The 25,017-nt window shown below is 47.5% G+C and overlaps 2 protein-coding genes across 3 annotated transcripts; both read left to right on the top strand.

Moving 5' to 3' along the window:
- The first annotated feature begins 175 nt into the window (after positions 1-175).
- Positions 176-11,205, top strand: LOC128421241 (zona pellucida sperm-binding protein 3-like). Of its 2 annotated transcripts, none has more exons than XM_053403777.1 (9): positions 176-672; positions 2,618-2,736; positions 3,497-3,600; positions 6,058-6,235; positions 7,641-7,758; positions 7,844-7,935; positions 9,537-9,685; positions 9,790-9,906; positions 11,026-11,205. In XM_053403777.1, exons 1-9 carry the CDS (start codon positions 289-291, stop codon positions 11,142-11,144), a joined length of 1,380 nt encoding a protein of 459 aa, XP_053259752.1. In that variant the 5' UTR covers positions 176-288; the 3' UTR covers positions 11,145-11,205. The 2 variants fall into 2 exon arrangements, with proteins under 2 accessions (XP_053259752.1, XP_053259753.1); XM_053403778.1 differs by having other exon boundaries at positions 177-672; positions 9,790-9,903.
- A 2,843-nt stretch (positions 11,206-14,048) lies between these two features.
- On the top strand, positions 14,049-23,484 carry COMMD4 (COMM domain containing 4). Its single transcript, XM_053403782.1, has 8 exons — positions 14,049-14,147; positions 15,113-15,184; positions 16,105-16,170; positions 17,464-17,503; positions 18,425-18,544; positions 19,544-19,624; positions 21,023-21,199; positions 22,367-23,484. The coding sequence occupies exons 1-8, from the start codon at positions 14,145-14,147 to the stop codon at positions 22,405-22,407; spliced, it is 600 nt and encodes a 199-aa protein (XP_053259757.1). The 5' UTR covers positions 14,049-14,144; the 3' UTR covers positions 22,408-23,484.
- The last annotated feature ends 1,533 nt before the right edge of the window (positions 23,485-25,017 follow it).

The raw sequence follows: 25,017 nt of genomic DNA on the forward strand, positions 1-25,017 counted from the left end.
ACCGCCCTGAGATCTACAAATGAAGGGTGCTATGTAAATTTAATAAACAACAACAATAATAATAAATTCAGGGACTAGTTGACCTCCATTTGCTTTCCCCAGCAAGCACTGACTTGCACCTGAGACTAATTTTAGTTCCTTCCCTTTTTCCCTCCAGAGTTTGCATTTAGCAAAAGGTGTGTTTGGGTTCCTCATTATCTGAGTCAGGTGAGAGTGGACTTTGGGGGTGGGATATAAAGGTTTGCAGAGAACAGTCGTGTTTGTTGCTGGATTTCTTGAAGAAGCAAAATGGGGTTTGGGGCAAACTTGGCTGTTGTCTTGCTTTGCTGGGGGGTTGCTTCTTATGACCCCTGGCAGTTTGCTCCGAGGAACTCAATTTGGAGAACTGCCAGGCCTGTGTCCCCTGCTCCCTCCTGGCCCGAGTCCTCTCCCTGGGCTTGGGTTGATGCTTCCCAGGTGAGAGCGTTGTCCTACTTCGCCCCTGTGGCTGTGCAGTGTGGAGAGGCCCAAGTGGTAGTAACCGTGAACAGGGACCTGTTTGGGACTGGAAGGCTCATCCAGGCAACGGACCTCAGCCTGGGCTCCTCAGGCTGCCACTACACCTCCTATGATGCTGCCAAGGATGTCGTGATCTTTGATGTTGGGCTCCATCAGTGTGGCAGCATCCTGCAGGTAACTCTGTATTAATTACCTATGTTGACCTATCCTATGCATGTTTCTGCATTTGTTTCCAGGATAGTTAAATGGCTTTGCCTGGGGTCCAGTTGAGAGGCCTAATTCTTACCCATCAGGTTATTGTGACACTGGCTACCCTGGGTTCTTTGAAACTACAATAGCTTCTGTGAAATGCTGAGATTCTGAATAGTTTAAACCTGGGGGTAGGAACATGGTGCCCTCTCAGATGTCTTCACATGTGAACCGAATCAAATTCTTACTCCATTCCTTGTTGCTCCTCCTCTGCATCACCTGAGGGCTAGTCCTGAGGTTTGCACTTTTTTAATCTTTGGATTCAGCCAACAGCTATTTCACTTTGTGCAGTTGCTTGTTAGCTGGCTTTGGCATGCAAATTTGAAAGGGAGAATGTAAACTGCACAAGGCTTTCTAGCTGAAATCTAGATAAAGGTACAGTAAAGGTAAAGGGACCCCTGACCGTTAAATCCAGTCATGGATGACTCTGGGGTTGCGGCGCTCATCTTCCTTTATTGGCAGAGGGAGCCGGCGTACAGCTTCCGAGTCATGTGGCCAGCATGACTAAGCCGCTTCTGGCGAACCAGAGCAGCGCACGGAAACGCCATTTACCTTCCTGCCGGAGTGGTACCTATTTATCTACTTGCACTTGATGTGCTTTCAAACTGCTAGGTTGGCAGGATCAGGGACCGAGCAACAGGAGCTCACCCCGTCATGGGGATTCGAACCGCCAACCTTCTGATCGGCAAACCCAAGGCTCAGTAGTTTACACCACAGTGCCACCTGCATCCCTGAAATCTAGATACAGTAAAAGGGCTCTATTAGGAGACTTGGATTGGGTTCTGTGGATCATTATCTGTCTGAAGCATTCTGGCCTGACATCATTCCCAATGGACTCCAAGAATTCCAAGCACATCCTTGGTCCAAGTGTTTGTAAACAGTACCAGTAAAAAGTCCTCTTGCACAAGAATTCCCTCCTTTTATTTTAACATATTATACTGCAACATCATTTTTTAAAAATCAAATTGATTTACAAGAGTTGGATAGATACAAAGTCACAAATCACCAGCTGACTTTTACAGAACGTTGTTAATTTTTCTGCATTAGCCTGTCAGCAAATGTTTAAGTTTTCCAACTAGGACATCTTCTGAATTGCTATTAGCAGAGCATTTCACAGGACTGGGCCAATGACACAAAATGCTTGGTTTCTCCCAAGTGTTTGTTTTTCAGCAAGCCAGTTTTTTTCTAGGGAGGGGGAAGGCTTTTTATTTGTTGCTATTGTTGAACATTGGGTAGTCAAACTTTCTCTAATCCACCGCAAAGCATCTAGACAATCTTCCTTAAAAAAAAAAAAATCCAAAACCAAAAAAATAAAAATTGCAAACAAATTCAACATCCATATTCATTTTCTAACATAAACCTATTACATAGTTAATGAAATTAAAATATACCTAATTACTCTAAACTTCTCTTTGCTGTATACAAATATAAGTTAGAAATTTTATATTAAAGCTTTTAGATTATAAATATTTCAAATTCCCCTATACCCCCGTTCCCCTTAACCCATGTGTGATCTTTTTTTTCCTTCTTCCATCTTGTTGTGGTGTTATAATTTAATCATTGTTCAGCTGATTCTTTTATTATTTCCTTGCTTACCCCTGCACGTTTTACACATTATCTATTAATATTCCAGTTCCGGAACCATATTTTTTCATACATTCCTTCACTCCCTCCCACTCTTTAATTCTTCTGATTTGAATGGCCTCTAATAGTTGCCGTCATTTTTGCCATTCTAATAATGATGGCACCAGCATCTAGACAATTTTCCTGAAGCTCCTGCAGTACTTCTGCCCAGCTGTGGTCTTAAATTATCCTTGGACTAAAAGTACACAATGAGGCTCAATGGGTCGTCTTGCATTCCCTCCTCCAGATGACTCCAGAATCCCTGGTCTACAGCATAAGCTTATACTATAAGCCTAGTCCCAGCGCCAATGCAGTTGTCATGCGAACCAGCCCAGCTGAAGTCCCTATTGAATGTCACTATCCAAGGTGAGTTGGGGAGATGGCGGCAATGGCGGGCACCTAGGAGCCGTTCACATGCACAGCAGGGCAGTGGCTCCCAAATATTTTTGGGCTACCCCCCCCCCCCGGTTGCATAAACTCATTCCTAGTGCCCCTACCATACCCTATGAAAATCACTTTTCAGAATAATGCTTTGCACGACCCACTAAGGAAGATTTTAAAAAGGTAAAGGACCCCTGACAGTACAGTCGCGAACAACTCTGGGGTTGCGGCGCTCATCTCGCTTTATGAGCTGAAGGAGCAGGCGTTTGTCCACAGACAGTTTTTCCAGGTCATGTGGCCAGCATGACTAAGCCGCTTCTGGCGAAATCAGAGCAGCGCATGGAAATGCCGTTTACCTTCCTGCTGGAGTGGTACCTATTTATTTACTCGCACTTTGACGTGCTTTTGAACTGCTAGGTTGGCAGGAGCAGGGACTGAACAAAGAGAGCTCACCCGGTTGCGGGGATTCGAACTGCCGACCTTCTAATCTGCAAACCCTAGGCTCAGTGGTTTAGACCACAGCGCCACCCGCGTCCCTGGTCTAAGGAAGATAATAATGCAATAATAGTTACGGTTCTGAATTTTTATTGCTCATTTCTTCAAAATCCAATTTAAACTTTCATTAATTCAACAAAAGTGATGAACTTGATCCAGTGATACCAGCTATACAAGGTCTAGTAGTCATTTGACCACTTTGAGAACCACATCTGTAGGGGCCTTTCACCGTATTTATTTCTCTTTCCAGGAGAAGCAACGTGAGCAGCGACGCCATCAAGCCAACTTGGGCTCCCTTCAGCTCCACCATTTCCGCAGAAAACAGGCTGGGCTTCTCCTTGCGCTTAATGAACGGTACATGAAAATTACAAAACAGGCCATTGGCTCAGTGTAGGGTGGCAGCGCCAGGCAGGGCCCACTGCTGAGGCAAAGGAGTTTGGGGGCAGGAGTCACTTTCACCTTTTTCCAAGCAAGCACCAGGCAGCTGGATCTGGCCACCCTAAATGTATCTGCAGCATCCCTGGCCGAGCACCACTCTGTGGGAATCAAAAGAGGGTAGCTAGACAGGGCTGCCCAGGGCTACTGGGTGCAGTGACCATAGCCAGGCAAGCCTGCCAGCTGGGCCAAGCAGGGGCCACTAACACTGAAGGAGCCCCTGAAAGCTGGCAATGCAATGGCCATCTAGTCCTAACTCCCTGTTGGTTTTTCACCTGTTTGTGATGGGTTCTACCTTTTCTGCTCCTGAGGGGTGTCTGGATATGGGGGTGCCTAATGTGGTTAATTGAACTGCAAGCCATTGGCCTCTGTGAAGCGTAACTTTATTTGGCAATCTTTATTTTTAAAAAATATTTTTCGCTGCAGGCCTTCCTTTCTTTTAGACTCCCCCTTGAAACTTTGCTCCTGAATAGCCTTGTTTTTTGCTTCACCTTACATACTTGCCTCCTTTTCCTCTGTTCCTGGTTTTGATCAATGCAGCTGACGTGCTACCTACTTTTGTTCCTTTTTCAATTTAAATACAATTCAGATGTTGTTAATTGAGCAGTTTTTCGTAGCTTTGAGCCTTGTTATGCTGTATCCTCTCCCCCACACAAATCATGGAAACTGTAGGTGACTCCTCACAGAACTACAATTCCCTGCACCCTTAAACTACAGTTCCCAGGATTGGGGTGTGTGTGCTATAAATGTAATAAATAAAGGCCTGGGACAAGAGTTTATCTTCTGATAAACAAGAGTTTAAATTTTAGGTGCAGATGTGACCGTAATCTTTTTAGAGCTTAGAAATACTTTTGTTTTATACATTGTATTATTAAGAATATAAAGAGAACCTGCTGGATCAGGCCATGGGCCCACCTAGTCCTGCTCTCACAGTAGCCAACTAGATGCTGGTGGGAAACTAGGGATGAAAAACCTTCCCTTTTGTTCCCTGTGATCCTAGGAGCAGTCAGAAGTCGCTTCAAAGAATCAATTGACAGCAGTAAAATAATCATTTATTTTGCCATGACAAAAAAGGTACAGACAGGCTAATGCTCATTGCCTGCCCTGCCTTCCCCCTCTGGGCTTGCCAGCCTTTTTATACCTTTTAGGATGGGTGGTCATTTGATTTCCAAGAAAACATGTGATTTACGAGAAATGGCATAGAATTTAGCTTTCGTTTCTCCATATTTGGACTAACTTCCTCATTTCACGTATTTCCAGTCCCTCCCTCCTCCTGTTTCAGGAGTCTGCATAGCAACCCGTTACAGCGCTCTCTCTCAGCCCTGCTCTGCTAAAAGAAGAGTTTATTTATTGTTTTATGGCCTTGTAGTAATCTTGACACCTCCCTGCAAAGAGGCCCCACTGGCCTTTGTTCTGTTACAGACATCAATGAAGGAAGGAAGAAGCTTCAGGGATAAAAGGCAAAAAGCAGCGTTGGATATAAAAAAAGGAAATAATATACTATAAAATAATAGTCTTATGGCCCTTCAGGGAGCTAAACATGAGCCCAAGAGCCCTCTCTCTCTCTCTCTCTCCAGCAACTGACATTGCTGCTTCTGACTGAGGAGGCAGAGCCTAGCCATTGCTGCTCATCGAAGCCATTGGTAGACCTCTCCTCCATGAATTTGCCTGGTCTGCCCCGCAGAGGACCTCTAAGGTCCATGAATAATCATAGTTTAGAGGTCCCGTGCCCTAAAGAAGTCAAACTATCCTCCACCAGGGCCTTCTCAGTGATGGCTCCAGCCTGGTGGAATGCTCTGTCCCATGAGACTAGAGCCCTTCAGGATTTAACGTCCTTCCATCAGACCTGTAAGACAGAGCTATTCCTCCTGGCCTTTAATTTGAATTCAGCCTGATCTTTTATTTCCCTTCTCTTCCCTCCCCCTCCCCTTTTATGAAGATCACCCGCTCTGAGACCCCACAGCTAATTCTCCCCTGGCCCCCTCGCTGGCCCAAGTAGGACCAATTTGGCCAGCTAGCCCTGGGGATTATCTAATGCTTATTTCCCCTAAATTGATTTCTGAATTTTGAATTTTATTGTTCATGTTTTTAGACTGTGTTCTATGCTGCTTTTACAATTAAGTGTTTTAAATTTGTTGTTAGCTGCCAGGAGCCTGGTTTTTGAACCAGGAAGGATGGGGTATAAATAAAAAAAATATTATTATTATCTTTGAAAGCCTTCCAAATTGGTGACTATCACTGCCTCCTGTGGGAGGGAGTTCCGTAGTCTAACTCTGTGCTGCATGATGATGCATCCTTGGACAGGACAAGCCAGGGCTGAGGTCTGTGCTGGATAGCTTTATCTAGGTAAGATTCTGCAACTCTCTTGTCTTTCAGATGACTGGAGCGCTGAGAGAGCTTCCGGCACGTACCAGCTGGGAGACGTGATGTACATCCAGGCTGAAGTGAATGCAGAGAACCACCTTCCTCTGCGGCTGTTTGTCAACCACTGTGTCGCCACGCTGAGCCCAAGCAGGGACGCCACTCCCCGATATCCCATCATTGACCACAACGGGTAGGAGCTCTCTAGGGTTGTCCCTGCCAGTCACTACGCCCTTGGGCAGGCCAGCGGCTGCGAGGGAGAAGGGACAAAGAGTAGAACGGGGAAGCCATGTGGGCAGAGCCAGGCTTGCAGGCCGCCAGTTCCCCACCCCTAGACCAAGACAGCCAGGAACCTCATGTTACAGGAAGTACAGTCATACCTCGGGTTACAGATGCTTCAGGTTACAGACTCCACTAACCCAGAAATAGGGACACGGGTGGCGCTGTGGGTTAAACCACAGAGGCTAGGACTTGCCAATCAGAAGGTCGGTGGTTCGAATCCCTGCGACGGGGTGAGCTCCCATTGCTCGGTCCCTGCTCCTGCCCACCTAGCAGTTCGGAAGCACGTCAAAGTGCAAGTAGATAAATAGGTACCGCTCTGGCAGCAAGGTAAACAGCGTTTCCGTGCGCTGCTCTGGTTCGCCAGAAGCAGCTTAGTCATGCTGGCCACATGACCCAGAAGCTGTACGCCGGCTCCCTCGGCCAATAAAGCGAGATGAGCGCCGCAACCCCTGAGTCTGCCACGACTGGACCTAATGGTCAGGGGTCCCTTTTTAACCCAGAAATGGTACTTCAGGTTAAGAACTTTGCTTCAGGATGAGAACAGAAATTGTGCTCCAGTGGCGCGGCGGCAGCGGGAGGCCTCATTAGCTAAAGTGCTGCTTCAGGTTAAGAACAGTTTCAGGTTAAGAACGGACCTCCGGAACGAATTAAGTTCTTAACCCGAGGTACCACCGTATTGCTGACAGCTAGGGATGGGCGGAGGGGTTGATTCTGTTTGCATTTAAATGCAAATCTGGCGAGCTTGCTTTTCCTGAAACAAGACATCCTTTGAGAACTTCACTATTCTCTGAATTTTTCAGTGCAATTATCCATCTCCATGTGTAAGAAAAATGCATGTGAAGTGTGAATAAAAAAACACATATGTTTGGAGGAATTAACATACATAATACCAGGAGAAATTGTTTTGCAGAAACATGTATACTAATGGAAAATGGATACAAAAGCATATATTTAGTAGGAGAAATTGTCACTAAAATGGTGGCAATTTTTCATGAGGTTTTTTTTAAGCTTGTAAACTGATGAGGAATAAACTGAAATACAGATTTGCCCTTCTCCTCTGACAGCCCTTCTTCCTTCCCTTTTCCTTTCCAGGCCTTTGGTCAGGGCGCAGCCTGACTCCCTCCTTTGGCAATCTCCACAGAACTTTAGCTTAATGGTTGCCATCAATTTGATTTTAATTAATTTTTATAATGAAATGTTTTTAGAATGTTGTACTATTTTATTGTTGTTGGCTGCCCTGAGCCCGGCTTCGGCTGGGGAGGGCGGGATATAAATTATTATTATTATTATTGATTGATTGATTGATTGTGTTTTAGCTGCCTTGTAGATGGGAGGTCAGATTCCAGCTCAGCCTTTGTGTCTCCAAGGCTCAAGGAGGATTTGCTCCAGTTCACGGTGGACGTTTTCAGATTTACAGGACATCCTCAAGAGCTGGTGAGAAGCCTCATCTTGCACAGCCTTCCTTGAACTGAAGCCTAGAATGTCTAATGGAGCTTTTTTGTCTACTTGCCTTCTCCAGATCTACATCACTTGCCACCTGAAAGTGACTGCAGCCAGCCAGGCCCCTGATCCTGAAAACAAGGCTTGCTCCTTCAACCAAGCTAATAACATGTGAGTGAGCCAGCATGGACTCCCCTTCATTGGTGGTTTTTAAAGAGAGCTTGGGTGGCCACCCGTCAGGGATGTTTCAGCTGTGATTTGTGCAGGGGCTTCGACTAGATGAACCAATTCTACAGTTCTATGATTCTATGTTAATAGCCCTAGCCAAGCCTGCCAATGACCTATCTACAGGACTAAATAGCTGGCTGTCAAAGAAACAACTAGCTAGTGATGTTTCCTGTTTTTTGTTTTATTTTTGAATTTGCATTTTATTTATTTAACATTCTTATATTACATCGGTAAACATTGTCATATTACATTACAGGACATACTATAATATAATTTCCAACATATATACAAAAATTATATAAAAATTTTATATACCTAGAAAGAAAATGAAACAAAAAAACAACAAACAAAAAACAAACAAAAACAATTTCCCTCCAAAATCATATACCATATTTTTCGCTCTATAACACGCACCCGACCATAACACACACATAGTTTTTAGAGGAGGAAAACAAGAAAAAAAAATCTAAATGAAACAGTGGATGTATGATTTTTGTGGTTCATGCTGTGGTCACAGACATGTGATCTGACAGTGAGTTTGGAGTAGCCCAATGCAAAAATCCTAAGGATCCATGTGGATCCATGCTTTGTAACCACATTTTTGCACCACTGCGGCCCCAGGCAACAGTGGGTGCGTGATTTTTTTGGTGCAAGATGTAGCCATGGACGTGCTACTTGATCTGATGGTGAATTTGGGGTGACCCAGTGCAAAAATCCTGAGGATCCATGTGGATCCGTGCTTTGTAACCACGTTTTAAGTGGGGAGGGAAGGAAAAGCACTCAAGGGACAAGGAGCACGCGTGGGGTGTGTGGAGAAGGATGCTGCTAATAATGAAGAAGAGGGGTATAAGGGGAGAAGGCTCCTCTCCTGCTTTGCTCCTTTAAAGCAAGCAGGCTCTGCTTCTCTCCCTCCTCCCCGGCTCACTGAAAAACTTTGCTGCTATTTAGCGAGCTAAGTGGGGAGGAGAGAGGGACAGATAGCCTGCTTGCTTTAAAGGAACCAACCGAACTCTCCTCTACCACTTTGCTCCTTTAAAGAAGCAGGCTCTCTGTCCCTCTCTCCTCCCCACTCAGCGGCTCTTCTCCCGCTTTGCTGTTTCAAAGCGAGCCACGGAGGAGGGGAGGAAGGGGAACCATGGATCCTCTGCTCACGACTGCAGCAGATCCCCCCGCCATCCATAGGCATTCCCTCCATAACACGCACAGACATTTCCCCTTACTTTCTAGGAGGAAAAAAGTGAGTGTTACGGTGCAAAAAATACGGTACATACCAACACTAGTGATGTTTCCAGAAGCTTCCCTCCAACCCGCCCAACGGGGCTGGCAGTAACATCATTTTTAAAATTTCATTTCATTTATTTCCCATGCCGTTTTTCGCTCAAGTCTCAAAGCAGCTTACATTTACAGCACTCATAATCTCACTATCCAGAGATTGTGGTGTGTGGCATCTAACAAAATTATGTCGAGTATTTGACCTTGTTGCCCAAGCAAACCAATTCTGCAGGTAACATAGGCCTTTCTCTTCCTTTTCCCCATCCCTCCAGGTGGATTCCGGTTGAGGGTACCCAGGGGATCTGCACCTGCTGTGAGACTGGGCACTGTGGTGTCACTGGAGGTCAGCCAAGGAGGGTCAACCCCTGGGATAGGTGGGCAAGAGGAAGGAGATCTGGCAGAGATGTATCCACAAAGCATGGTGCGTTCCATCCATGTTGGCAGGGGAGCCAATCTGTTCTGTGCAACATGAGGGGCGTGAGGCTGACCTACTGATTGGTAAGTTTAACCTTGTTCAAAATGCAGGTCAACTGGAGACTGACGTGATGATTGGCCCTATTTTCGTCCGTGACGCATACACAGGCTCAAGGAGTCTTTCGGCCCAGCAAAGTGAAACAACGGACTCTCCAGAAGAACATGGTGGTACCTCCTCCTCCTTTTTAGTAGTAGTAAATATTTCAAGAATGCAGGCGAGGGCAGAGTAAGAATTTGATTCAGGAATCTAGCTAGAAAATTAGAATAAAATTCTGGGGCCAATGATAGTAACATGTGATTAGTTAGGGATGGCTTGTTTTTTCACTGAAAGGTTAGTACAGTGGTACCTCTGGTTATGTACTTAATTCGTTCCGGAGGTCCGTTCTTAACCTGAAACTGTTCTTAACCTGAAGCACCACTTTAGGTAATGGGGCCTCCTGCTGCTGTCATGCCGCCAGAGAACGATTTCTGTTCTTATCCTGAAGCAAAGTTCTTAACCTGAGGTAATACTTCTGGGTTAGCGGAGTCTGTAACCTGAAGCATCTGTAACCCGAGGTACCATTGTAATTGGATAGCTTGTCTGGAAACAAGTAAGGAATTGGGTTACAGACTGTGTTTTGGGGGGTGCATTCTAGACAAAAGCATTCAGGGTGAGGTTTTGGGGCTTTGAGCTGGAGGGTCTCCCCTCCTCCTGGCTTAATCCTTCTCCCCCATCACCCCAACATAAACCTGCTATGCTTAGAACTTCCCAGGGGCTTCCTTTAGGAAGAGATTGCTGGAGGCTCGCAGGTATTTGTGTTTTATTTACAAAAAGATGCAAGTTGGATCTAAGTACAGAGGTACCTCGGGTTAAGTACTTAATTCATTCTGGAGGTCTGTAGAGAGAACCAAGAGCCTACTCCTTTCACATCACATCTTTTACAGAGAGGGCTTTACAGCGCTCTAAGATGCTTACTGCAAGTCTAACACTGACCAAAAATCTAAGTTAGATTGAGGCACGAAGCCCTCCAGGTTTACTTGGAGGCAAGTTCCCTAAATCAATATAGTGGTACCTCGGGTTACAGACGCTTCAGGTTACAGACTCCGCTAACCCAGAAATAGTACCAGCTAAAGTGGTACCTTGGATTAAGAACAGTTTCAGGTTAAGAACGGACCTCCGGAACTAATTAAGTTCTTAACCCGAGGTACCACTGCAGTAAAAGAGCTTGCAGCCTTATGACAGCTTTGATATAAGTTGAACTTGTTCTCTCTTTCTCTCTCCCCCCCCCCATCCCACCCCATTTGCAGGATTCCTCTCAGCGCCTGGGCTGCTGCTGGCTGGACTCATCTTGATGTCTCTGGCTCTGCTTCTCGCTCTGATTACCTTTGGGGTCCCTCTGCTCAAAAAGGGCCGGGGGTCCCCTTAAAATGTAATGTAATACGTATCTCGATGTGAAAAAAAAAACTAAATAAAGAGATACAAATGGCTTTCTTTCTTGCTTCCTTCCACCTTTAAATAAGAAAGAGGGTAATAAGGGCTGGTGACTATATATGGGGAAAAATTATATATGATATATATAAAGCCTGAGTTGCGTCACTTTGCACTTTTTACAGTGAGAGGTGAATCTTTGCTGTTGATGATGGGATTTGGGGAATCGGGCTTTTTGGCTGGGTAGGGTATGTTTGGGATTGCACTTGCTTCTCTAAAAATAAAATTCAAAATCTAAAACATTTTTAAATACAAGCAAAGAAGTCTCACCTACAGGCCTAGTTTGATATGTATGTCCCTCCTTCCCTTCCTCAAAGATCTGGGCAATTTGCTTGAGGGTTCTTCTACTCACTTATCCTCACAATACCTTTGCTGTGGTGTTTGTTAAGATAGCAGTGTGGCTAGTCCTGATTGAGGCCACCTGAGTTCCAAGGAGTGGGGATCTGCAACCTTCTCTCTGTTCCAACAGATATTGGGGGGCTAGAACCTCGGGTCTTTCGCACTGAGACCCAGTTTCTCCCTCCTTACATCCCTTGCTTTAAAAAACCCCACACACAATTGTTTTACTTTGTTTACAAAGGAGATGGGTGCTCCGCAAAGCCTGAGAGGGTCCAGGCACTTGCCGTCTTAATTTGCCCAAGCAAATTTGTGTCAAGGGCCTCTGTCCTGAGTTGTTTTTAAGTAACCAGCAGTGTGATTCCTGTACTGCATGGGGCTGGACTAAATGGCTGTTTCCCCCCTTCCAATTCTGCAATTCTACCCCTGGGGTCCAGTATTCTAACCATGGCAAATGACGGACTCTCCTGCAGACAGAATCAACATCTCCGTCTGGATCAAGGCACGGGAACAAGAAACAAAATATTACTTAGCTTAACTCGCTCAGCCCCTGTGCATGTTTACTCGGGAGTACAGCACACACCGCAACTTGACCTTCGTTATTCTCACCCACATGCAACTGTGCCCTTGCTTTTGTTTAGTCATTTAGTCATGTCCGATTCTTCGTGACTCCCTGGACCAGAGCACGCCAGGCACTCTTGTCTTCCACTGCCTCCTGCAGTTTGGTCAAACTCATACTGGTAGCTTCGAGAACACTGTCCAACCATCTCGTCCTCTGCCGTCCCCTTCTCCTTGTGCCCTCCATCTTTCCCAACATCAGGGTCTTTTCCAGGGAGTCTTCTCTTCTCATGAGGTGGCCCAAGTATTGGAGCCTCAGCTTCACGATCTCTCCTTCCAGTGAGCACTCAGGGCTGATTTCCTGAAGGAGCGTCTCCACCCCCATCGGTCTACCCGGACACTGAGGTCCAGCACCGAGGGCCTTCTGGCGGTTCCCTCACTGTGAGAAGCCAAGTTACAGGGAACCAGGCAGAGGGCCTTCTCGGTAGTGGCACCTTCCCTGTGGAACGCCCGCCCACCAGATGTCAAAGAGAACAACAACTACCAGACTTTCAGAAGACATCTGAAGGCAGCCCTGTTTAGGGAAGCTTTTAATGTTTGATGTATTATAGTATTTTAATATTTTTTGGAAGCCGCCCAGAGTGGCTGGGGAAGCCCAACCAGATGGGCGGAGTATAAATAATAAATTATTATTATTATTATTATTTATTATTATTATTAAGAATGGATAGGTTTGATCATCTTGCAGTCCATGGGACTCTCAAGAGTTTCCTCCAGCAGTGCCCTTGCTACCTGCCTGATTTATAGTTTTGTTTTTCATGTTAATGGAGAAATCTGAAGGCTCCCTTGGACAAAAAACAAGGACACCAGCCAGGAATACCAGAGCAAAACAGCAGCCAGTAGGTTTGGTCTTTATTGAAGACTGTCCCGACAGGACTCCCACCTGCCACAAGGTGGAACAAGATGAGAGCCCCAAACAAAAGAGCCCCCAAACTTTTATTAGCTGCTAATCCCCATGTTACACCCCCCCCAAACTACATCACTCATGCATCACGGTTACATCATGAAAGGTCTCGTGGCAGTAATCTGAGCATCCTGGATCCTGCCCCATGGTTCTCCTTGCCCTTCACCAAACACCCATCAAGTGTAACAAAAAAGATATTCGCATTTCCCTGTTTCCCAGCCAAGTTAATCACACCCTTTTGTCTTCATCTGGGTTTGTTGTTTCTGGAATGGCTACCTGTCCTCAGGTATCAAGATGCCAGGGATTATCACTCAGGCAGAGGGACTGCTGAGTAGCTTTGCTCACATGTCTATATGAATTTCTGAAGTTTTCCAGTGAGCCAGTACATAGATACATTTATCAGTGAATTCTTACATTTGGTATCATGCAGCAAGGGCCCTTTGAATAGATAGGAAGAAACTGTGATGAAGTGTTTTGTGGGGACAAATCACAAAAGTCACAAAAATGATTGTGCTGGTTTTGGTAGTGGGCTGCATGTGCATGATATCTGCTGGAGGGGCAACCCCCCCCCCCAACCTATACATAAATTCCTGCAACATTCGTCTGCTATAATAATAATTCTCTTCGTCTCGTACATATTATAAAAATGAAATAAAAAATATAATATCTCACACACGCGCCCACAGTTCCCCTTAGTGCTCAAGGGGCCTTATTACTCCCGTGTAACTGTGACGGCACTGCAATCTCTGGAAATGCTGCAATTTCCCTTTTTCCTCTTGCTGTTGCAACCCAGCGTTGCTTTGTTTCCTTTTTGAAATTTGATTTTTTTTCTGCTGGAAGAAATCTCTAAATGCCACGTGTAAGCTGGCGCGCGGGCGCAGCAACGGCGAGAACAACTTTCCCGGAAAACTCGCCCTCCCCGCCGCCCGCCCACCGGAGGAGGAGCCGGGAGGCTGATCAGCTGATCGCCCGGGCGGGATCAGCTGGTGCTGCTGGATCCCTTCCGCGATTGGGTGGCAGAAAGGAGTCAGGTGATCCAGCCTTGCAGGGCAGCGAGTAGCAGGCGCCGCGCGGGGCACCATGGTGAGCCGGGGGCGCATTGCGCGCGGGTGGCTAAGAAGGGCTTGCTGGAGGACGGGTGCCAACGCCCTGGGGCCCCGGGTGCCCGAGCACCCGCACCTTTCGGTGCCAGGCCCGCGCACGCTGCATGGCACCCACGGCCCCGGGCACCCACGGTGGCGGGGCCAAGCTGGCACCCCTGGCTTCGAGGCAGGGGCTCCCGGGCTCCGGCGCGGGCTCATGAAATTGCAGCACGAGTTCTCGGGCGAGGCTCCGAACTAGGCTGGTGCCAGAGATGGGCACCCCTGGATTCGTGCCTTCCCTCGCGCTGGCGCGGCGGGATGCTGCAGCCCGAGTGCTGACGATTCTGTCGCCGTGCGCCGCTTTTGCGTCTTTGCGCACAGCCCCGGGCAACTTGGCACATAGCTGTCAACCTTCCCTTTTTTTGCGGGAAGTTCCCTTATTCCAGCGCCGCTTCCCGCTGCTATCCCGGATTGTTAGATATCCCGTAGACTGTCGCCGGGACAGGTGAGGCTGCTGATCCCTTATTTTCGAGGCTGCTGATCCCTTATTTTCAAATCTGAAAGTTGACAGCTATGACTTGGCTCTGGGCGAGGGCGCCGTGCCACATACACGCTGGCAGACGCAGCCAGGAGCATTGGGATGGGGTTGGGGCGCCTGGTTCACTCCCCCTCAAAAATTGTGTGCCCGGGTCCGCACATCCACCCCGACACACACATACACTATGCCCTTGGGCTACGGAAATGTCTGCCAACCTTTCGGGTTTTCTGCTGTCAAGAGAATAGGAGGCTGTATTCCGAGTTTTTTCACTGAAATTTCCACTGAAAAGGGGAAAGCATGTAAAGTCTTGTTCAAATTCACTTCTCCATGGGTTAGATAGCCTCTTGTTTTCTGCTACAGGCTGAAAAGTGGGTTGCTAAAACAAACTCTTGATGGTCACAGGCACTAATGTTATTTCTTCCATCCAGAGGTTTCGGTTCTGCGGCGATTTAGACTGCCCTGATTGGGTCTTGGCAGAAATCAGCACATTGGCTAAAATAGTAAGTGCTCTTCTTTTCTCTGCTAGGTGTGCATGCCATTTCTGTTAGGACCTGCTGGCGGTGACACTTGACCACTGGTTCCTTGTTGGACTTACTCCAATCTCTGTAGAACTCATGGCTGACCAACACTGAGGCCTTGTCAGCCTGTGACTCCTTTGCTGAAAGAACAGCACTGGTTGTCAACTTGCTACTGGGCAGAGTTCAAGGCCCAGTGAGCTATTAGTATATCAAGCCCTGAACCTCTGGGGACCCAGATGTGCCCACTCAGCCAATTTGATCAGCAGAATTAGCACTCTTACATGTGCCACATACGTACCTATTCTGCATCTGCAAGAAATTGATATTTTCGTGTGGCAGCACCTACACATTGGAACTCCCTTCCTATTGATACCAGGTATTCTTTTGGCCAACTGCTATAAACATTTTTGTTTAGACAAGTCTACCCAGATATTTACAAAGTTGGTGGGAATTTTAATAGGTTTTTAGTCTATATTTTATTTTATATTTCAAAAGTTTTTAATTATAATTTTTTTTCTTATGGATAATTTTGTTTTATCTTTTTTGTATACCATTTTGAGGGTTTTCGTTGTTTTTTTTACAATCAGTGTATAAAGTTTATGGAATAAATAAATAAATAAATAAATAAAGGTTGTTGGATGATCCTGCTGCAATATTCCACTATATAGCCAGCAAGCTTGAAAAAGTCAGAGTGCTGGTGGGGAGGTCTAAGTGCTTCTGTTTTCTTGGTCAGAAATAGTTGGACGCTACCCCATCAAAGACAGCATTATCCACTGTCACTTAAAAAGTCCAGGCTGTTGTGGGGACTGATTAGTTTTGGGTGGAGTTTATGACAAAGCTGGTGTTACAGGCAAAAAATCATCAGGTGTGTTTTTGTGTTTTTGTTCTTGTTATTCTCCTAGTCCTCAGTGAAGCTGAAGTTGATCTGTGCCCAGGTACTGAAGGATCTGCTTGGGGACGGGATTGACGTAAGCCAGTTTTCTCTTGTTTGACGCGTATTTGTGTAGACCCAACAATTGTACGAGATTTGAGCTTCCCTCATACAACTTCTGGTGATGTGTTTTGACCTCTCCCAGCCTGGGGTCATCCGGATGGACCTGCAGCTCCCATCACCCCTGACCTTTGACTGGTCTAGATGGAGCTGATGGGAGCACCAGGTTGGGGAAGATTGGTTTAAAGCAGGTAGGAGATCTTCTTGAAGGCGGATATTTGTATGGCCAACACTTTCAGGCTTGTGTTTTTGAATGGGCCCTTGCATGACTTCCTGAGAGGTCAGGAAGAGTAAACCACTCCAGATTCATCTGCGTAGGCCAACTGCATTTGTCTTTTCTGATGCTTCCTGAGCAGCAGAAGCAACAACAACATTGCACTGTAGCTGCAGCCCTAGAAATTTAGGGGCATGTCCGACTTGGAATCCCCACAATCCAGTTCTTCCTCCAGAAAAGTGTTTGTGTGTCGTGATAGGTAAAGGTAAAGGTACCCCTGCCCGTACGGGCCAGTCTTGACAGACTCTAGGGTTGTGCACCCATCTCACTTAAGAGACCGGGGGCCAGCGCTGTCCGGAGACACTTCCGGGTCACGTGGCCAGCGTGACGAAGCTGCATCTGGCAAGCCAGCGCAGCACACGGAAACGCCGTTTACCTTCCCGCCAGTAAGCGGTCCCTATTTATCTACTTGCACCCAGGGGTGCTTTCGAACTGCTAGGTTGGCAGGCGCTGGGACCGAGCAGCGGGAGCGCACCCCGCCACGGGGATTCGAACCGCCGACCTTTCGATCGGCAAGCCCTAGGCGCTGAGGCTTTTACCCACAGCGCCACCCGCGTCCCTATTGTGTGTCGTGATAGAGCACCCCAAAACTGTAGATCATGCTTGAAAGCATTACATATTTGGGCTGGTTCCGCTCCCCCCCCCCAGTTCTATTTTCAACAACAACCTTATGAGGTAGGTTATGCTGAGAGACAGCAATGGTCCCAGAGTTACCCATTGACTTTTGTAGCTAAGCAGGTGTTTGAACCCAGATTTCCCTAGTCTTAGCCCAAGACTCTTAGCCCATACGCCACCCTGCCTGTCCCTAGCGCAATTTACACACAGTTGACATGATTCAGGAGCCACCCCGGGAAGTGGTTTTGCAGTGGAAGCTGATCTGCAAATAGGACTCTGTGCCTGTGGAGGAACTGGGACTTCACGGTGCATTGAAGGACTTGGAGGTGGTGCAGATCTCCCAAAGTTAAGTGTGATCTGATTTGGTTTTTTCTCTTGCAGTATGAAAAGGTTCTAAAGCTAACGTCAGATGCCAAGCTTGGTAAGTGTCATTTTCTACTCATCCCAGCTTTCCCAGTATGACTGAGTCATGTGTTTCTCCTGCCTGAATTCATTGACCAACTGCTTTGACCAGCAGAATTGGCACTACTACAGGTGCTACATAATACCTGTTCTGCATTTGTAAGAGCTTTGTCGTTTAGTGTGACAGTGTCTGCACTTTAGAACTCCCTGGCTCTTTAGATCAAGCAGGTTGCCTTCCCTGTACAGTTTTTGGCGCCTGCTAAAACATTCTTGGGACGCGGATGGCGCTGTGGTGTAAACCACTGAGCCTTGGCTTGCCGATTGGAAGGTCGGCGTTTTGAATCCCTGCAACGGGGTGAGCTCCTGTTGCTCGGTCCCTGCTCCTGCCAACCTAGCAGTTTGAAAGCACGACAAAGTGCAAGTAAATAAATAGGTACCGTTCCGGCGGGAAGGTAAACGGCGTTTCCGTGCGCTGCTCTGGTTCGCCAGAAGCGGCTTAGTCATGCTGGCCACATGACCCGGAAGCTGTACACTGGCTCCCTCGGCCAATAAAACGAGATGAGCGCCGCAACCCCAGAGTCGGCCACGACTGGACCTAATGGTCAGGGGTCCCTTTACCTTTACCTTATCTACTTCCAGAAGGCAGAAGCTGAAAGAGATCATTTCCGGGGTGCGTACTATCCTGCGCTATCTCTGCAGCTTTCTTATGGCACCTGGAAGCATAGATTTGATTCAAGGTGGGAAGAGTGCATCCAATTATTCTCTCTGCAATCTTTACAACCCCGGACAGCATTGTTTTTTCCCTGACCGTGCAGCTCCCAAACCACACACACAGACCATACGTTAATACACTCTCCCCAGTACAATGGTAAAATGCCATTGACCTGATCCCACAGGCTCTCACGACAGCTTCACATGTCTCTCTTTCTCCTCTCGGCAGAGTCTGGGGATGTGAAGGCTACCATTGCTGTTCTGGGCTTCATCCTCTCCAGCGCTGCCAAACACAACGTTGACGGCGAGTCCCTCTCCAGCGAGCTCCAGCAGTTGGGGCTGCCTAAAGGTGAGCAGAGGAGACAGAAAGGGAAGCAGTGACGAAGGGAAAAGGGGGACCTCTATTCCAGCCCAAGGGCCACATTTCCTTGTGGGCAGTCTTCCGGGGAACACATGGCAGCGGTAGGTGGAGCCAGAGGCAAATGTGGGCAGAGCAACAATTGTGACTTTGCAATATAGGCTGCATTCCAGCTGTGCAGAAGCCTCTGAGATGGGGATCTCCCAGTCCCATGAGCCCAGGCCAGCAGAATCAGGAATGATGGGAGAAGGGCGGAGCTGTAGTCTGGCAACCTCTGAAAGACCACAGGTTCCCCTGCAACAACTTGAGCCCTTGGGAGACTGGCAGTCAGCCTGCTTTCTGGGCAGTGGTGCTACATCACATTAAAATGGTGGGAAGGTGTGGAGCAGGGGTACGCAACCTAAGGCCCGGGGGCCGGATGCGGCCCAATTGCCTTCTCAATGCGGCCCATGGACGGTCCGGGAATCAGCGTCTTTTTACATGAGTAGAATGTGTGCTTTTATTTAAAATGCATCTCTGGGCCTGCCTGGTGTTTTTACATGAGTAGAATGTGTGCTTTTACAGTGGTACCTCGGGTTAAGAACTTAATTTGTTCTGGAGGTCTGTTCTTAACCTGAAACTGTTCTTAACCTGAAGCACCACTTTAGCTAATAGGGCCTCCCATTGTTGCTGCTGCGCCGCCGCCACGTGATTTCTGTTCTCATCCTGAAGCAAAGTTCTTAACCCGAGGTACTATTTCTGGGTTAGCAGAGTCTATAACCTGAAGTGTATGTAACCCGAGGTAACACTGTATTTAAAATGCATCTCTGGGCTATTTGTGGGGCATAGGAATTCGTTCATTCCCCCCCCCCAAAAAAAAATATAGTCCGGCCCCCCACATGGTCTGAAGGACGGTGGACCGGCCCACGACTGAAAAAGCTTGCTGACCCCTGGTCTGGAGTGAGAGCTTACGTTTGAACTATTTGTTCCCCACCCCTCTTTGCATTGCAGAACATGCCACAGGGCTGTGCCGGTCCTATGAGGAGAAGCAAAGCCCCCTGCAGGACAGCCTTAGAGGGTGCAGCCTGAGGTGTAAGTCAAGCCATCGGAATAGCCATATATATATTCATCTATTTGAATATCTACCGTATTTTTCGCACGATTGGACGCACCGGACCATAGGGCGCACCTAGTTTTTTGGGGGGGAAATAAAGGAAAAAAAATTTCCCTTTATTTCCCCCCCAAAAGCAGGTCAGGGAAACCGAACCAGGTCGAGGAACAGCGGGATAGTGGCGCTGCGCCTCCCTGCTGTCCCCCGAGCTTGTGGGGCTGGCTGATGTCTGCCTGGCGCGCGGGGCGCTCTGATTCAGGGCGCCCCGCCCGCCGGGCGGCAGGCTGCTATCCGCAGCGTGGGGAGCCTTGCGGGGAACTCCTGCAGGGCTCCCCACCCTGCGGATGTGTTCCCGAAGCGCCGGGCGCTCTGCTTTCAGGGCGCCCGACGCTCCGGGAAGCAGGCTGCTATCCGCAGCCTAGACATCCCTGCGGGACCTCCCGCAGGGTTGCCTAGGCTGCGGATGTGTTCCCGAAGCGCCGGGCGCTCTGCTTTCAGGGCGCCCGACGCTCCGGGAAGCAGGCTGCTATCCGCAGCCTAGACACGGCTAGCGGAGCGCTAATCCCGAAGCTTGGGGCTGCGGAGCTCAGTGCGCCCCAAGCTTCTGGGTGCCGGCAAGGTCTAGACGGCTAGCGGAGACCTTGCCGGCACCCAGAAGCTTGGGGCGCGCTGAGCTCCGCACGCCCCAAGCTTCGGGATTAATGCAGCGCTCCGCTAGCCGTGGGAGAGCTGGGTCTCCCACGGCTAGCGGATAGCTTCCTGAAGCCTGGAGAGCGAGAGGGGTCGGTGCGCACTGACCCCTCTCACTTTCCAGGCTTCAGCGAAAGCCTGCATTCGCTCCATAGGACGCACACACATTTTCCCTTGCTTTTTAGGAGGGAAAAATTGCGTCCTATGGTGCGAAAAATACGGTATCTATCTATCTATCTAATCTATGTATCTAGGCTGAATCCTATTGCCACCTATCAGACTAAACAGAATTGGAAAGATCTGAGTGGGGAAAAAATGCTCCTTTAAATATGACCTTTCTATACTTTTAACTATATATTTTTTTTTACATAAATACATGCCTTTCACTTTTATTTTAATGCAACTCCCCCCTGCAATGATGAGTGCAGTCTCTTGTTTTCCTTATAACTTTCCTTTACTTGCTTTCTGGCACCTAAGTTTCATTCCGCACTATGAATCTCTGTTTTAATTCTCTCTTTTTTTATAAAAAAAAAGTTTTTTAAAAGAAGCAAAAGTAAACACGGCACGCTTCAGAAGTGAGTGTGATTTGCAGTTAGATTAATTAATTAATTTGCAATGTGCTCCATGGATCTGAGGGTGCCAGGCCTCGCAGAGAGCATTCCTGATCTCTCGGCAACCTCTGTCCGCAGTGAACCGCCTGGATTCTGTCTCCTGGAGAGTGGATTACACCCTTAGCTCCAGCGAAATCCAGCGGGTCAACGAGCCCGTCGTGCACCTCAAGCTGAACGTGAAAGATGTTGACCGTGGGGTACAGGAGCCTGTTGCCATGATGCTGTCAGCAGAGAAGTTCCGCGTCTTGCTTGCAGGTGAGATATCAGAAATCATCACCAGAGGAGCAGGGATTGGGTTCAGGGGCACTTTTTCTGCAACCTGGTCCTGCATGTTGTAACTCTCTGCCTGAACTCACGAGAGGATGTGGTGGTGGCGGGACCTGGCAGGGATTCTGAGGCTATTTGTAAGGGCTATTTGATTCTAAGCCAAAGGCCAGGTGGAACAACTCTGTCTTACAGGCCCTGCGGAAAGAAATCAGATCCTGCAGGACCCTGGTCTCATGAGACAGAGCGTTCCACCAGGCCGGAGCCAGTGTTGAAAAGGCCCTGGCTCTGGTTGAGGCTAATCTAACTTCCTTAGGGCCTGGGACCACTAGGGTGTTGCTATTTATGGACCTTGAGGCTCTCCGTGGGGCAGACCGGGAGAGGCGGTCCCGTAGGTACGTAGGCCGTGAAGGGCTTTAAAGATCAAAACCAGTACCTTAAATCTGACCCTGTACTCCACCAGGAGCCAGTGCAGCTGGAAAAGCACTGGGTGAATATGCTCCCATGGCAGAGACCCCGTGAGGATGATAAGTTGGCATCTTCACTCAACTTATTCAATATTTATTAAATTTCTCGACGTCTCTTCACCCAAGGATGACAGGGCAGTTTACAATATAAAGACACAAAAATATATAACATAGAGTGACAAGCAAACAAAATGCCCCCCACCACACACAGTTTAAAAAGTCATAGATTGTTTAATTAGCCAAAGGCCTGGGAGAAGAGGGATGTTTTTGCCTGGAGCCTAAAGATATGTAATGAAGGGACCAGGTGAGCCTCCCTAGATAAAGCATTCCACAAATGGGGAGCCACTGCAGAGAAGGCCCCTTTTTGTGTTGCCACCCTTCGGACCTCTCGTGGAGGAGGCACACAAAGAAGGGTCTTGGGTGATGATTGCAGGGTCTGGGTCGGTCCATATGGGGAGAGACAGTCCTTGAGGTATTGCGGTCCTGACCCATTAAGGCTTTATAGGTCGAGACCAGCACTTGGGCCCAGAAACTAATTGGCAACCAGTGCAGTCTTGCCCCACTGAGCACCCTGGCCGCTGAATTCTGCACCAGCTGAAGTTTCTGAGCAGTCTTCAGAGGCAGCCCCATGTATAATGTATTTTTTCACCCTCTGCCCCTTCCTGTTTTGTTTTGCTTCTCCTGCTGCTAGAACTGAAGCAGGCTGAAGCAGTCATGAAAACGCTCGACTGAGGAGCTTTCAGGATGGATGGTGCTGTGGCTGGAATGAGCTTTTGCCGCAAGCTGAAAAATCTTAATTGGATGGTTGCTTCAGAAAGAGGGAGACCTTGCGTCCAGCAAGTTTTCCCCCAGTGACTGCAGTAACAGCAAGAGGCTGTTATCAGAATCCATCCCTCTCTTCCGACTCATTGTGTTCAAAGCCTAAGGCTGTTCTCGTCGTTTGGTTGTCTGGCCAGGGTGGGTAATACTTCTGAATGCAAATGACGGGTGTCCATGTTTGTTTAAACATTTGATTTCACTGAAAGCTCTTCGCAGTCAGAACGTTAGTGCAGCGGGGAGTGGACTGAAATAGGACCTCTGCCCCTGATGTCCTGGACTTCGTTGTCCCCCGCCAGGAGAGGGTTTAAGAAATGGCACCACCGCCCCACTTTGAGTCATGCCCTGCCAACTCAGAGCCACAGCAGCTTAGAGAACCCCAAGAGTTTCTTGGCCCTTGTGATGGTATCTGTGTCTAGCGCCGCAAGACCACTGTGGGAATCAAAATCGCCTCGCCTCATTCTCTCAGGAGAAGGCACATCAATCTCATCCTACCCTGTTCTTTTGTTGCAAATGTTGGAAGCCCCAACAGACTTCCATTCATGACTTTTTTGCTCCTGTTTCCTTAGAGCCTTCTTCCCCTATTGCAGGGACATTGGCCTGTAACCCTCCAGATGTTGCTGGACTACAAGTCCCATCATCATTGGCAGTGCTGGCTGGGACTGATGGGAGTTGGAGTCTGGCAACACCAGGAGGGCTATAGGCCCTTCTTCTCCAAGTAGAAGAAACCTGGTCTGTTCCTTCTGTTTTCCAGCAATCCATCTGTGTGTGGATTGTGGAAGGAAGGACAGCATAGCCTGTCCTCTCTCTTGCCAGATTCTTGATTTTGTTGGTCCTGTGAAGGCTCTTTGTATCACAGGGAAGAGAAAGGTATGTGTGTCGACATCTCTCCATGTGCTTGAACCTTCATATCTTTAAATCACAAAGGTTGCTCTTTGTACTGTTTCTATATTTTGCAGAACAGGAGAAAATTAAATCTTACTACACCCAGAACTCTTTGTCAAGTGTTTTTATTGAGTCCTCCTGGAGACACAGTATTTCTGGTGACAAGAGAAGGAATTGTTCAGTTATCAAAGGTTTAAGACTGCAATCCCAAATATTTTATAGATGGTGTTTGTTGTTTAGTAAGAAAACTCAACTTGAGATGGCTTCTGCAGTAAAAAAGAAAAGAAAAAGATTAAGCTGAAGCAGATTTGGTAAGAAACGAACATTTCTGTAGCAGAAGCCTGAATAATCAGAAGAGGTGTTGGGCATTCCACAGCAATGTCTGTGTCTAAAAAGGTCCTGTCTCTATAGGGGGGGGAAACCGCTGAGCTTCCGAAGGAAGGCCAGGGCTTCTGAGCTCAATGAGAATGCATGGCAGGAAAAACATATACCTGTGAGATCACCTTATTCCAATTTGCCTTCCCAACTGCTTCGATCTGTGGAACTATTTATGCAATAGATAAATAGAGGAAAAAGTAGCCCATAGGGAAACTTGGAAACTTTTGGGTTCCCTAAGCCAAGGCAATCCAACTTGTCATGCCAAGTGGGCCCCAAGAATACAGTGGTACCTCGGGTTAAGTACTTAATTCGTTCCAGAGGTCCGTTCTTAACCTGAAACTGTTCTTAACCTGAAGCACCACTTTAGCTAATGGGGCCTCCCGCTGCAACGCCGGAGCACGATTTCTGTTCTCATCCTGAAGCAAAGTTCTTAACCCGAGGTACTATTTCTGAGTTAGTGGAGTCTGTAACCTGAAGCGTATGTAACCTGAAGCGTATGTAATCCGAGGTACCACTGTACTTGGACACGGAACTTGTGAGTTGTACACTGCATTGTCACGCGGGAGGAGGCGAAGAGCAAGGCCAAAATTTGACGCCTTTGCGCTGCCTTCCCCAGACCAGCTAAGCAAGGTGCCAGGCTTTGGGGAGGAGAGCAAATTTCTTACACTTGATTGTAAAAAACCCCTCAAAGTGGTTTACAAAAACAAGATACCTGCTACTTGTGCATGGATGATACACATTTGGCTCAATGAGGATGATTGGCTCTCATTAAGAAACAAGCAGGAGCAAAGGAAGTTGCCTTAAACGAAGTCAGGGTTGGTCCACCTCGTACCATTGACACTGAGTGGCTGTGGCTTTCCAGGGTTTCAGAGGTTGGCTGTATTGTCCCTCCTAGCCCCCCTGGTTGAAACGAGGGCCTTCTGTGGGCAAAGGTGATGCTCCAACACCAAGCTATGGTTAATAATAATAATGGGATTTCTTAACCACCATATGGCCGCAAGGCAGGTTACAGCAAGATCAAAATATCAGAACAATTTTAAGGGGCCATTGGTTCCCCCTCCTCCTTTTTTTGTAAAAAAAATTATAATATTTATTAAAGTTTCAAAGAAAATTACAGTAATACAAAAGAAAAAAGAAAAATAGAAGAAGAGAAAATAAAATACAAAAAACAGAAAAAATAGAATAACCATTAAAAGCAAATCAGTATTTCCATATCATGTCTTTCATTCACTTATTTCCCGGACCTCCTCACACCTCCCTTTT

This window comes from Podarcis raffonei, chromosome 9 (assembly GCF_027172205.1).
Source record: "Podarcis raffonei isolate rPodRaf1 chromosome 9, rPodRaf1.pri, whole genome shotgun sequence".
NCBI classification, from domain to species: domain Eukaryota; kingdom Metazoa; phylum Chordata; class Lepidosauria; order Squamata; family Lacertidae; genus Podarcis; species Podarcis raffonei.

Coding starts and splice junctions, on each gene's coding strand:
- COMMD4 (XM_053403782.1), top strand. Junction 15,185..16,104: donor TCAGCACATTGGCTAAAATA/GTAAGTGCTCTT, acceptor TTATTCTCCTAG/TCCTCAGTGAAGCTGAAGTT. Junction 19,625..21,022: donor TAGAGGGTGCAGCCTGAGGT/GTAAGTCAAGCC, acceptor CTCTGTCCGCAG/TGAACCGCCTGGATTCTGTC.
- LOC128421241 (XM_053403777.1), top strand. CDS start 289: ATGGGGTTTGGGGCAAACTTGGCTGTTGTCTTGCTTTGCTGGGGGGTT. Junction 2,737..3,496: donor ATTGAATGTCACTATCCAAG/GTGAGTTGGGGA, acceptor TTCTCTTTCCAG/GAGAAGCAACGTGAGCAGCG. Junction 3,601..6,057: donor CTCCTTGCGCTTAATGAACG/GTACATGAAAAT, acceptor CTTGTCTTTCAG/ATGACTGGAGCGCTGAGAGA.